Raw genomic sequence first — 14,168 nt, 5'->3', positions numbered from 1 at the left:
ACGATTTTTAATAAATTTTAAAATGCTGCATCGGTTTTTCGCTGTAATGATGATTATAAAAAATTTGCATTCGTTATTATTTATACATAGGGACTTAGTTTTTTTTTTTTTTATAGGTTTCTAAATGTTGTTGAATTTCCGATTTGTTATTTGTAATGTGATGAGATTATAACTCAAATTATTCAAAATAATTTAATTTAATTATAAATTAATAAAATTAATAAATTTTTAAATAATTCAAATTATTCAAAACAAGGTATTTTTTTTTTTTTTTTTTTATGATTATTGTAGAAGGAAATGAAACGATACAGGTTCACAATTTCGTTTTTAAGATTTTCTCGTTTTTTTGATGAATTGTCTTAATTTTTTTGTTTAAACGAAATAAAAATTATTTTCAGCCTGAGGTGTAATCTGGGTATTGTTTTTAGCTTGGTGTTGTACGTATAGTTCGTGTTCGAAAGAAGATCGACGTGAGTCGTGATTAAAAATTATTTCTTACCTTTACTTGTGTCTGAAATGTTTCACTGTAATTTATTCCTTTGTTCCTTTGTTCGGTCTCAATAATTTGATCGTATATTTTATTTCGTATATCTCTGCATATACATTATCGTTGAAAAACTTGGAATTAGTATACGATTTTTATTAACAAATTCACTATTATTATCATTAAGTATCATTAATACAAGTAATTAAAAGTTTTCAGATAATTATAATTAAAGAATAATTTCAAATTTTCGACGATAACGTAATTATCTTGTAAATAAATGTTCCGTACAATATTCATTGACAATATGTAGTAGGTATTATTGTCCTTCATACTTTTAATCCATGAATACGTATGCACGTTTCCTCTTGATGAATCGTAATTGTCGAAGTGCCGAAGACAGGAAACGGAGTTAGGAACCGGAAGTTGTACATACACATGTTCGCGAGTTTAACACGGAAGACATATTCCTCTACTGTTTTATTAAACACGTGCATAGCATGATGAAGATTGTCGACAACTTGTAGTGAAATTGACGCGGAATTGATATCTATCATTTCGATAAATTTTTTTTATGATTCATAGATGAAAAAAAAAAAAAAAGAAAAAATTCAAATCGAAAGATAATAAGAGTCATATTATTATTGTGATACTCCATTTCTTTTGATCTGAAATAATCTGTATATAATATCAATATATGTGCTTATTGAAATATATATAATATATTTTTGTACATAATTATAGAAATTATATCTTTATATCATAATTGATATAAGATTTTCCAACAATTACCCTAATGTATATTGTTGCAAAGTATACAAAGTATTTCGTGTTTAATTGTAAATTGTATACCATGAATCTGTATTGAAATTTTATTTTCTTCAACTTTACAGCACTGCACGCAAGATGTTCGTTTTAAGTTTGGCCGGAGCAACTCTCATTCACACACATCCGGAAAATCTGGAAGGAAATCCACCAGCTCGCAATCGGTGGAGAACACTGTATGTCACAAATCTTTGCCTGATCTCCATACTAGCACGCGACGACGGGCGTCTCTGTCGCCACGTGCATCGACTAAATCATCCAAGCCATCCGGTCATCATCAATCCTCCAGTAATTGCCCAGATTGTGAAACTAGTTCGGACTATTCAGAGCACAGTTTTAAACGAGATGCGGTCTGTTATCGCAGGTATTCAAAACATTTTCACATATGTGATCCTCCAAAAGAATTCTAATTATAAGACACACATAAATATTTCACAGATATATTTCAGAACCTTAATAAAAATTTTATTTAGAGTATATCTCAAAAATATATGGAATGTTTTTGAAAAGAATTGATGACAATATTCTCTGGAAGAGTATAGATATTTATAATCTTATATAAATATCTGTTTTTTTTAATAATTTATAAGTTTTATTATTTTAATAACTCTATTAGACTTGGCATGTATAATAATCTTAATAACTGTTGTATAATAATCTTAATAACTGTTAATAATTTTTATAAAACAATTGTATTTACTTTTATATTATTATTTCAGTTCTAGACACATCAGACGTTCGTTAGGTTCGGGTGGTGGCGATGCCAGTAGTGTATTATCTGCCGGTGGTCGTACTCAAAAGTCATCAGGTTCCAGCAAGTTAAGTCACGGAGCGACTGCAAGAGATTCTGGTGGGTCATCTGGACACTGTACACCTCGCAGTGAACCTCCACCAGTAATACAAGTATAGTCGATACTTTACCGACAGTGTAACATTAAATGAAAACCGCTATTCATTGAATGAAATATTTTACTTCAGGATTGCTGGAGTCATATACGTCGTGACAGCGGTGCATCTACTCAACACTCGACGGAAAAAGATCGTTCAAGAAGAGGTAGTTACGCTAACGGTACTCCAACATCTGTTGTAAGACGCTATAGTCCTGAATCTGAGAGCAGCAACAGTCAAACGGATTATAGTCCAACATGCAATTCAAGGTATATGTTTCAATTTGATAAAATTTGTGCAATACATTCAAAAAAGGTTAAAAATATATCAAAAAATTTTCATTCTTCAAATAAATATTCAGAATAAGTTCTTACAATCTTACAAATATCTTTTTATGTTTTATAATCTTAATATGATTTTATAAATAATTGCCATATCTTAGTTTGTACTATAAATTTGACTATTGAATGAAACTTTTTTGTAAAAAAATTATTTCTTTTTTTTTTTTTATCAATAATTATAAGCAATAAAAAAGAAATTGCATTTTTCTTGCTTTAGATTCTCCGATGGCTGGAAAGAAGGTCGTGGCCGACCAATTCTGAGATCAAAATCGGATATTAGTGATCGTTATTGGCGTCAAGATAATGGTCGATCCAATAAAGTACCTGCACGACCTCCTCGGTCAATTACTCAACTCGAAAATTTCTTCGATTGTTTAGGTCTTGATTCGGACAATTATCAACGTATCACGAAACCAGATTCAAAGTCGTCATCCCCCGTATTTTTTGATAGCGTTAGCTCGGTCGACTCGGCATTAGGTCTTTACTCTTGGGCTGGAAACAACCAAACGAATCAAAGTAGTCAATGGCAGAATAATGATTGCAGCGTCGGTATGGGTAACGACGACAGTAACCAGAGAGTCAATGATCCTCCGAGTATTGTAGAACGCAATGCTCGAATAATTAAATGGCTTTGTCAGTGTCGAAAAGTGCAGTTTGGATTTAGTTAAGCAACGAGTTTAAGAAGAGGACAATCGATTCTCCATTCTCAGTAACATGCATTCAAGTCAACGAAAGTAGAGTTTTTCATCTTGCCAACAATTAATCTTCAAAATATATCGCAAAAACTTTTGCTTTAATTTTGTAAGGAAATTGCACGAATATAAGCAAATACCTTTTTCCTGCTTTTTTTTTAGTTACTAATGCTACAACGAGTAGCATGTTATAATTTATCTTCCTTTTTTTATTTTAAGTTTACAAGCGTATGTGCCATCTACTTATGTAATTTGTTGTGCATTTGTATTGCATTCTTAAATCATTATTGAAATTCTTTGGCATAACATTCTTTTCTTTTTCATATATTTTTTTGTCGAAATTTGTAAATATATTGTAAATTATAGAAGTTGTCAATTATTATATATGTGTAAACACATGTAACTTTTTTGCTTGTTTAAATAGTTTTGTTTTTAGCGAATGAATGAATTTATTGTCGTATATTAGTTTTATTAAATTTACAACGAGTTTATGATTACAAATTAACTATTTTTAGTGTTTTTTTCTATAATATTATGATTTATTGATTGAGGGAGTTATGAAGTTATACAAAAATATAAAGTTTATGCACTGTTTTATCTTAAAATTAAGTCGTACATTAGTTATAAAGTTTGATTGTTATATACGTTTTTTAATGAAAATATTCATAAATAATTGGCATTTATGTTAGTTTTTTATATTAGAGAAAAGTTACTTGATTTTTTATCTTTCTTTTTCATATTGAATGCTAACTGACGATATGGTTCGATTTTTCTGATTAAATAGGAATTGAACTGTTTTTTGATTTTTGACTGTTATGTCAAAAAATCAAATTTTTATCTTACAATGCAGAAAATATTTACTGTTATTTCCAATAGAATTATTACTATAATAATATCAATTCAATCTCATTAATGTTTTTGCTGGTTCGAATTCATTGTATAAATATATTGAAATGCATTGTAAAAGTAAGTATTGGTATAAAATTAAACTATATGTAATTTATAAAATTTTTGACGATTTTTGTCTATAAAATTATTCGCCAAGGGAATTTGTAAGGAATTTCATAAAATTTTTTATATTAATGTTTTTAAAATCATAATTAATCTTGTAAATTTTGTTAAATGAAATTATAGTCGTATCAAAAAATTATTTTGAATTGAATATATATAAAAATATTATAATTTTCAAAGTTATTTTTTAATTACAAAATATGTTTAATATATAATATCTTGTTCATGTAATGTAATTAGTTTGATTTTAACGAATTTTAAAAATCAAACGTAATCATTAAATATGAAACGTATCATTGTATATTCGGTATATTATTTATTATAAATAACTACTTTGTGCCTAAAAAATTTGAAAAATCTTATTTTAATAAAAAAACTTATTCAAATTGTTTAATATATCTACATATATGTTCAATATTTTAGTAAGAAATGTTTTTATTAAAATCTATGTATTTTATAAAATCTAATGTTCGTCATTTAAGTCGTTTAAAAGAACAAAAAAATTCGTATCTTATATTTTAAAGAATTTAAATTAAATGCACTCCCTAAAATAATACGACATAATTATTAAAATCTATAATTAATAAAAAAAATATATCATTCGTTCATTACTTAAAATATTCTTGATATATTTCACTGTGCAATAATACAGATATTAAATGTTCTTATTTTAGATGATATTTACTAGATCACTATTTGAAATATTTTAATCATTGTGTGGCAATCAATTAAAGATATACTAATTATGACTTTGAATGTTTAGAATGGAAGAAAATTGTTATTAATTATGTGATTCGAGTATTTTAACATAAAGAAGGAAAGAAAAAGAATTTGTGTAATATAATATAATAAGAAGTTACTCAACTACTCTCATTTCAAGTGATATAGATGTTTTAGATAAGTAGTGAGTTTGCATAGATTAAGAGAAACATAGTAGTATATTGCATTTAAACAGAAAAAAAAAGTTGATATTACTACCTGTGTAGTAAAACCTTGCATTTTTCAAGCAAATGTAAAGTATAGCTTGTATTGAATCTTAGATGTTGTGTAGTTATATAATCAGTATTTACTATAATTATTTACTTACAGTTTTTGAGAAAAATATTATAAAGAATGTAATATCAAAATTACGAAGTCTGTTTTAACAGTCTTGCGTAACGTGTTATTGCACAAAAAATTGAATATGTATGCTTAAAAAAAGCATTTTGCTTATAACTTTTTGAGCTAAAGCACTATTTAATGTATGTATATTAATAATGTTTGGTGATATTTAATTACCTGAAAATTTTTATTCCCAAAATTAAAATTCTTGCCTTGTAATAAAAAAAAAAAAAGAATTCATATATATTTTTGTTAGTTGTAATGATATGTATCTTGGTTAATAATCTTATTATAAAATGTTTGAAAATAAAATTTTTAAATCTAGTTGCAACTTATAGAATGTAGAGAATATAGTGTTAAATATCCTCAATATGGTTTTCAAAAAGTTTTAAGCAAACTAAATAAATTAATAGTAAATATTACTTCTTGAGAGTACAAACACAAAGTGTGTTCTATTTCTACTCTACTAAGATCTAAGTCTAGCAATTTATAGGAAAAATGTTTAATAAAATTAAAATTTATTTGCATTGTTTAGATGTTTAAAAAGTTTAAAAAATTTATTACATATTTATGTGGTAGAAATATACACACACTCATACAGATACGCATTCCACTTCTTTACATGTGTATATGAATCTCAAGAAGTAAAATGATATCATAAGTTTTTATTATTTTCGATACAATTATGTTTTCTGTATTGATATTAATTTGTTAATATAATCGAAGGAATTTGTATAACATTATATTGCAATTCGTTGTAATAGATTATGTGATTCATGTATTTGTATAGTAGAATTTATCGCGTTATTTTTGTTTCTTTATTATCGAGGCTTAGTTCTTTAATATTAAGTAAATTTGTTGAAAGACCTATTTTATAATTTTAAATCCAAATGTATACTTAAAATGTGAAACTTACGTATGTATATGTGCATAATTTGTGATCCATAATATTTAACATTGTTAAAGTCATACATTTTTAACTGCTTTTTTTATAATCTAGTCATGTAGATCAAAATGTGTTAAATTTCAAGATAATATTATTAAATTCCTTCTATGTATCGCTGGTAATTTTATTTTATAACCCAATATTTATATAAAACATTTACATTTTTTTTAAATTTTCATATATAATTTTTTTTAATATAGATTTTTCTTTTAAAATTTAAAAATTAAATTAAATTAAAACCTTTTTTTTTTTCTTTAGATTATGTATATTTTATAATTAAATTGTAAAATAAAATTACGTAATTTTATATAATTTCAAAATATGCATATATTTAAACATATATATAAAATTCTATTTTATACATTTTTATTTATTTATTCAATTTATTTTAAATTTAATTCGATTGAAATAAATTTAATTTTAATTCAGACGTTTAAATGTTACTACTTTTTTACTAAATGTTTTCATAAAAATATTTATAATCAGTTTTATCATCTAGAATATAAAAATGAAATGACTAATTAATAATACAAATCAATTCGCGTTTAGAAAAAATATTAAAAGTTATACAATATAATATACTAATAATTTAATAATAACTTTTTTAATCTTTTAAAAATTCGATGGATTCAAATATATTATAGATGGCAGTTCTGTTCACTTCAAATGTCACGTCGTCCATAATATTCAACGAGCGCATGCGCAACAGCGAGCTATGCCTTTGCAGTCTGTGCTCGTCAGTCAGTCTTACGGACGCGCGATTCATGTTTGACGCGCAATTTCGAATGTGTGGATCGACTGAAATTATCGATGATTGTATGTTTAATGGTGATACTTGACGAAAAAATTCTAACTTATATGCGGTCAACTAGTGTCTCGTGGTGTGACGCTTTCTGGTAAGATTATAGTGGCAGGTTTCGCTATGTCGCAAGTGCTTTGGTCGCAAGAGGCGCAGTGACGACTCGCCCGTGAGCCTGCCGACATCCTCGACGGCCCTGCGATGGAGTCGATCAGAAAATGGTTCTATAGGCCTAAGGTAATTTCTTTTTGTTCTTCTATATCATTATTTTTAATCTCATCTTCCTTCTTATTTTTTAAGTTTGATGCGTTTCTTTGTTTCTTTTTCGTCTCTATATATTTCTTATCGTACTGGTTAGTTGATCGAACGCGTGCGCTCGTTCTTTTTTCTTCGTTCCTTGTCCCTGTCTCTGTGTGTTGGACCTGCGCGCTGTTGCCACCTGTTTCGTGAAAATTCGCACGATATCCCGAAGTGCTTCGGGCGACGTGTTACATCTGCGTGATATACCTGTAAGTACATATTTCATTGATACGCACACGAGTGCTAATCGTCCTTGTTTACAATTCGACGTTTCCTTTCGATGCCAATGTATATATTGAAATATATTTTTTGATTGAAATTCCATGTAATGTTCATAGAACATGGTCTAATCAGCTGATGTAATAGAATCTGCAGGTTTTTAATCTTCTAATATAGGATGACCTCGAGGTTAATTCCGGTTCAAAGATACATTCTTTTATTCGATTAAAAAATGTATAAAAGGAAGATCGATAAATTAATTTATTTGATCAATAATAATTTTTTATAAATAAAAATTAAACATATTTTTTTGTATTTTTTTCTTTTTTTTAAATATTTACTACTATTATATAGATATTCTATGTTTGTCTCATATTTCAGAGTTTTCTTATTTACCCAGATACTTTCTCTTTCGTGTGTTGTCGATAACCTACATCTAAAATCACATGACTCTAGCATCTGTCGCGCTTAACCTCAATTTAAATTATTAGATCATGATTAATGAGAGATTTTTTGAAAATTTTATTTTACATTTTGTTGTATAAATTGTAATTTAATATCTCTAATTTAATATCTATGCTCATTAATTAATGCATCGCACGTCTCTATCATGTAGAAATATTCGTCGGTATTGTCCATTCTTTTCACGTACCAGGAAAAGATTCTATCACTGTCGGCTTTATTTGTCGCCTGCTTTCGAAGGCGTACTGTCGTTGCTCACGTGAAAATGCGATAGTAAAACTGAAGAATGTGTTTCATCTTTTTCAATACTTTCTCATTGTTTCGATCATTATTTTATACGTTGAGAAATGATGCAGTACGATAAAATGAATTGTTTTATTCTTCTTATCGAACCGATTCTCCGTGATTAGTATCTAATAACATACATGTCTTGTGTGCATACGTAGTTCGTAGATTGACATATATGTATCACGTGACCACATTCAATGAGCTGTCATCAAGCGAGCGACTTATTTCGTATTAATTTATAATTAATTTTTCTCTGAATTCTATTTTTTTGAATTTTTAATTTGATTTAATTTTGTATGCAATCGTGATTTAATTTCATTGCAATCATGATATTAGATTGATTTTACTTTTATGTAAGATAGAAATTTTTAAAAATTATAATTTAAAGTATTATCAGTATTTAGTAAATTATTTCATTGAAACTCGATTTGGATTTTAGATAAATTTTTATTCTTATAAATAGTATATTTATAGTACATATTATTATTTACTTCTTAAATTCTATCATATATGTAAGTATTAAGATATTTAATTACCTAGTGATTAATTACCGTATTTGTATATTATACATTGAATTAAAAAATATATTTTTGTTTGCATAATATTATTTATCAGTATTATTAGAATTTTTTAATATTTATTGTTATAAATGATGACTTGATGCAATTGAATTTTTTATTTGATTATTAGTCAGAAATTTATTTATTTTTATCATTTTTTTTTTTTTAAATTTTTTTTTTTGAAACTTTTATCCAAATATATATCTAGTTTTGAAAAATGATTTTCGTTTAAAAATTTTTTTAAGAATTATTATTACAAAAAAAGTATATATATATATATATACTAAAAAAGTATATATATATATTACAGAAAGCATGTATATATTATTAAAATATATATTTTGTATATTGGAAAATTTTTTCTATCTAAAATTTCTTCATTTATTAGTTCGAATCGCCATAAGTTAATATGCGAATTACATAGTTGACGATTTTAATCCCACGTAGATTGAATCGTACCGGTTTCTCGTGGATTAGCGTGTAAGTATATACTCTCAGTTACAACCTCGTCGACCACGAACGAAAGGTGCGCAACACACTTTTCAAGTTTATGCCCCGGTGGGAAAGTAAAAGATTTCAGTTAGTTTACGGTGCCTTGACCATGTTTGGATCAGGTTCAACGCGTTCTCGAAACGTATTGGGGGAAAAAATCATTGTACGATTTTTCGATTCGAAAATAGGCACGATGGATAATTTTTTACTTTTTCATTTCATTTTTCTTCTTCGTTGTTTGTTTCTCCTCTTTCTTCTGATTTTTTTTCTCTTATTTTTTTACGCCTCGAATCAGTCGAGGTAAATGTTTTCTCGTTCGTCCGTCGACTCGAGTTAAACTCGATTAACGTTCCGAGTTATTGCTCTCCGAGTGAAAGAGACTTGGTAGATCGATGTTGCTCGCTCGCGAGTCACAACTGTATCAGCTTTAAGTCCATAGATATTAACTTTCCTTCGGGCTTGTATGTTCGGCCAAGTCGTTCCTGTCTCCTTGGCCACTATAGAGAGAAAAGCTAGCCTCAATTTGATTATTCGTTTATTTTGCCTAAAGGAAAAGAATGCTTTCTTATTATGTATTATATTTCTATATTCTTTCGATATTACTTTTATTTATTTCGATTTTGTTTTACATATTACTTATTTACATATTACTTATTTTATTATTTTTAATAAATTATTCGATAATTGTTAAAATTATTTTATATTGGTTAATAAAAAAATTATAATTATTTTTCTATTAATTTTATATGTATTGAGTTTTTTATTTCAAAGTTATTGATCAAAATTTTTTAAAAAAATTGCTTATAATTTGTGAAAAATTAATAATTATATAAATAAAATAAGAAAATTCTTTTGTCTATTTTTGACGAATCATAAATATCAATTTTGATCGATCAGTTGCAAGATTCAGGTAGGGGACGGATAAAAATAGAAATTTTTAGGAGACCTACATACATACTACTTACATTTCTTTACATTGAAAAGTTGAAACCCGCATCGAAGTGAAAGGAAATCAAACAGAATATCTGTTGTAAAAGTAACAAAGAAAACCATTCATATCTCGATAAGAAAAAGTTTAAATATATATACTTATTAAAGTATTTCTTTTTATTTTAATGGATATTACCTGTATCCTCCAAAAGAGTTTCTGATTTTCATTTTTAAAGCGATGTTTTAGATAGTATTTAAAGATGTCTTTCATTTTTTTTATTATAAATAGATATAATCTTTTAGATTAATAAATGAATAAACAAATAATAATAATTGATAAGAATAATAATTTTTTTCTTATAAAAAATAAAGAATATTCTTGATAATTAGATTTTTAAGCAATTGGATTGGATTTTAATTGGATTTTTATGCAAATTAATATATTTTTTATTATATTATATTTATATATATTATATTTTATAAACAACACAAATGAATATATTACATTTTTTTTTTCTGATATTAATTTTATTTGTATGATAGTGGAATATAAATAAATTTAATCATAATATAAAAGAAATTTTTGATATAATATTGAAGTCTGAAAAAATTTAAAAATATTTTATTGTAGAAAATAATATATTAAAATAATATATTATATAATATCTTATAAAAAGATTTCTTTTTCAGCTCAATTTTTTTTAGATAAAGAAATAAAGCAATTTATTAAAAAATAATGAAAAAACTTTTATATAATATTATAATTTTATATAGATAAATCTAAGATATATATATTCTATCTATAGATAAGTTGAAATTGATATTTTGTAAATATTTAATACATAATTTGTATATAATTTGTATATAATACATATATTTTCAATAATACGACATATTTTTTTTTTTTTACATATTAATTAAATATCTATTTTAACTATATAAAAATTTATAGTTTATTGATAATACTAATAATAATAATCAGTTTTTATCGTAGAAATTTGTATATTATCATAAAAATTATTTATAAAATTTCTATTAAACAATTATGAAGAAAATTAAAAAAAGAATTTAATGAAAGATGAGACAGATTAAATATTTTCGCAAATAGAATGATCATTTCTTCACAAATAATATTTAACTCTGTATTCATTCTCTCTATTGTATAAATGAGATATTGAGAATTGATTTTGATTTATAAGTATATAAATTGAATCTTGATCCCATCAACATCAGATATTCTAATTGGAACAACCATGATATCGCGCTATGACAATTAAATGAAAGTGTCTCGTTGAACACGATTTAATGTTAAATGCATATTATTTTGATTATAATCAAAAAATTATGCATTGACACAATGTACGATTCTCGAATTTCCTTTTTTGGAGAAATACAATATTTTTTTTTAATCTAGAAATCATTCTCAAATATGGATGAAATATCTCGTTATTACGTCGCGTTTAAGAAATGTATATTTAAAATGTGAAATTTATATACGTACAGAGAGAATATATTTATTTAATATATTCGTATAATGTATATAAATGTTAATTTATTCAAAGTATAAATGAGAATATATAGTAGAAATTTAAAAAATAATGAAAAATAGCAAGAGGTTAAGAAATGTTATGACATTTTAATGAATATTAATTTTTTTTTTTTTTTAAGAAACGAAATATTTTGTTTATAGATAAATATATCTATATGCGAAAGAAATGATTTAACGAAAAGAAAATTATGATGCGTGATCGAAATTGTAAATAATAATAAAAAAACAAGAAACAATGAGCAAAACTTTTTAATGATATTTGATATGATAATGATAAAAATATCATTAATATGCAAATTTTATATATATAATAGATAAATAATATAATGTTTAAATATAGATAAATTTTTGTAGTTGATATAAATAAATGTGTAATAAATTAGCATAATTATGTATATAACGGAATCATGGTTTCCTGAATACCAGCTAAAAATTATTGTGAATGATTACCTAGAAAACATTCTGCTAGGTCATAATCTATAGAATGCGAATCCGGATTTCTACTGAACTGGTTTCGAACTTTGAAACAAGTTTCGAAAAGTTTTGAAGATGTTATAAGTATTGATATTTTCAGAAATTTCGTAGTATCTCTTACAATCAATATTGGCAATACTTGGATTATTGTTAAGATGATTAAATTTTTCTTAAGTTTTTTAATTTTTCGAGTTTTTATTTTTATTGAAAAAATTTTGAATATTTCACTTAACTCATAATTAAAAATAAATATTATTTTCGATAAATATTTCAAAACAAAAAATTAGATTCGAAAATCTAATTTAATAAAAAATGTGATTGTCCATATCTTGGTGTATGTTCAATATTAAAAGAAAAGAATTATTTATTATGAATTTATATTAAATAAGGTTAAGAAAAATTTAAATACTAAGTTCACATAGATATTAATTGCTAATTAAATAATAAATTAAAAAGAAAGACTAGAGATCAATGGAATTGATGTTATATGTTATATATAATATATATATTATATATATAATATAAATATAATATAATATATAATTTAATATATATAATGTATTATTATATATTATATATATTATATATAATGTATATAATAATAGTTTTCTAGATAATAAAGTTAATAAAGTTTCATAGATAATCAAGGAAAATAATTTAATACTTACCGTTTACACTTAGTGATGCAATATGTGTCATGGGATTTTTATATCTCTAATTATCTACGTATATAATTCGTTTCGAGGAAATTTTCATTTTTAACTAAATTTTCACGCGTTTTTAGTATGATATTTAATATTAGTATTAAAAAAGAAATATTGTATAATTATAATAGATATATGTGAATATTTTTTTGCATATTTTTATTACACATGTTAGAAAATTGAAGATTTCATAAGAAAAATGTTTTTTTTTTCATTTTGAACTAGAAAATTCACGAACTTTATACAAATAATTCTCAATATAAAATTGCGCATTGTAATAGTGTACAATGAATATAATAAATAATATTTAGAATAATTAATAACATTTAGATCTATCGTATTTTTCTATTCTTCTAATATTTATAAGAAAAGTATAATATCTATAAGAATCATTTTTATTAATTTATAAATCTTTTTTATCAAAATATTCTATTATTTATTATCTATATTTTATATATCTATACTAAAAAGATTTGATAAGCTTATTTGAAATTAGCTTATAATAGTATATTATTTTTTTTTTAAATATATAAATACAAATATAAAAAATACAAATATTATTTACATGATTTAGTTACACAATATACAGTTGTAAAATTTTTGACATAAAATATCGTCTTTTAAAATTTATGAATTTTTACATTTTTCAATATTTGTCGTTTGTTTCTATATTAATCAATTTCGATGAAATTTTCAACATTTACACATATAACTGATATAAATCTATGAAACGTATCGTTTAATTTTTTATTACTCATAAAAAAGTTAAAAATAAAAAGCGATTTACTATTTTCTTCAATTTTTCCAAAATTTTTTTTACAAATTATTTAAATTAATCCTTTTAAAAAAAATTAATTATTAAAAATTAAATTATTTAAAAAAAAATTAAGCTATTTGGTATCCAATCTTAAAAAAATTATTTTATTTTATTTTAAAGGATGATTGAATTTTTTTTTTCAAAAATTGCTCGATATTCGAATCTCCTTGTGAGATACTTATACCCATCACTACTGTCAGACTGTATTTTGATAGGAGGAGAAAGCGATAATCGTTATCGGACAGATCGTTGCGGACGTGGGTGGGAGTGGCAATGAACTCGAACG

The 14,168-nt window shown here is 24.6% G+C and overlaps 2 protein-coding genes across 7 annotated transcripts in view; both read left to right on the top strand.

Annotated features, from left to right (window-relative positions):
- Positions 1-4,248, top strand: part of LOC122715417 — a 47,877-nt gene extending 43,629 nt beyond the window's left edge. For 3 of the 4 annotated variants that reach the window (XM_043937595.1, XM_043937593.1, XM_043937596.1), the window contains 5 exons: positions 429-470; positions 1,378-1,673; positions 2,029-2,212; positions 2,288-2,466; positions 2,756-4,248. In XM_043937595.1, coding sequence (XP_043793530.1) covers positions 429-470; positions 1,378-1,673; positions 2,029-2,212; positions 2,288-2,466; positions 2,756-3,206 — 1,152 coding nt within the window. In that variant the 3' untranslated portion in view covers positions 3,207-4,248. The remainder of the gene's footprint in view (positions 1-428; positions 471-1,377; positions 1,674-2,028; positions 2,213-2,287; positions 2,467-2,755) is intronic. The other variant, XM_043937594.1, reaches the window with a different exon arrangement.
- Positions 4,249-7,049: 2,801 nt separating this feature from the next.
- The window catches only part of LOC122715464 (lateral signaling target protein 2 homolog), a 50,191-nt gene continuing 43,072 nt past the window's right edge, over positions 7,050-14,168 (top strand). For all 3 annotated transcript variants that reach the window (XM_043937683.1, XM_043937684.1, XM_043937682.1), the window contains exon 1: positions 7,050-7,324. In XM_043937683.1, the coding sequence (XP_043793618.1) occupies positions 7,289-7,324 (36 nt within the window). In that variant the 5' untranslated portion in view covers positions 7,050-7,288. The remainder of the gene's footprint in view (positions 7,325-14,168) is intronic.

The sequence above is a fragment of the Apis laboriosa genome, unplaced genomic scaffold (assembly GCF_014066325.1).
Source record: "Apis laboriosa isolate Shangri-la unplaced genomic scaffold, ASM1406632v1 scaffold35_cov144, whole genome shotgun sequence".
NCBI classification, from domain to species: domain Eukaryota; kingdom Metazoa; phylum Arthropoda; class Insecta; order Hymenoptera; family Apidae; genus Apis; species Apis laboriosa.
This window is presented reverse-complemented; position numbering and strand designations above follow the sequence as displayed.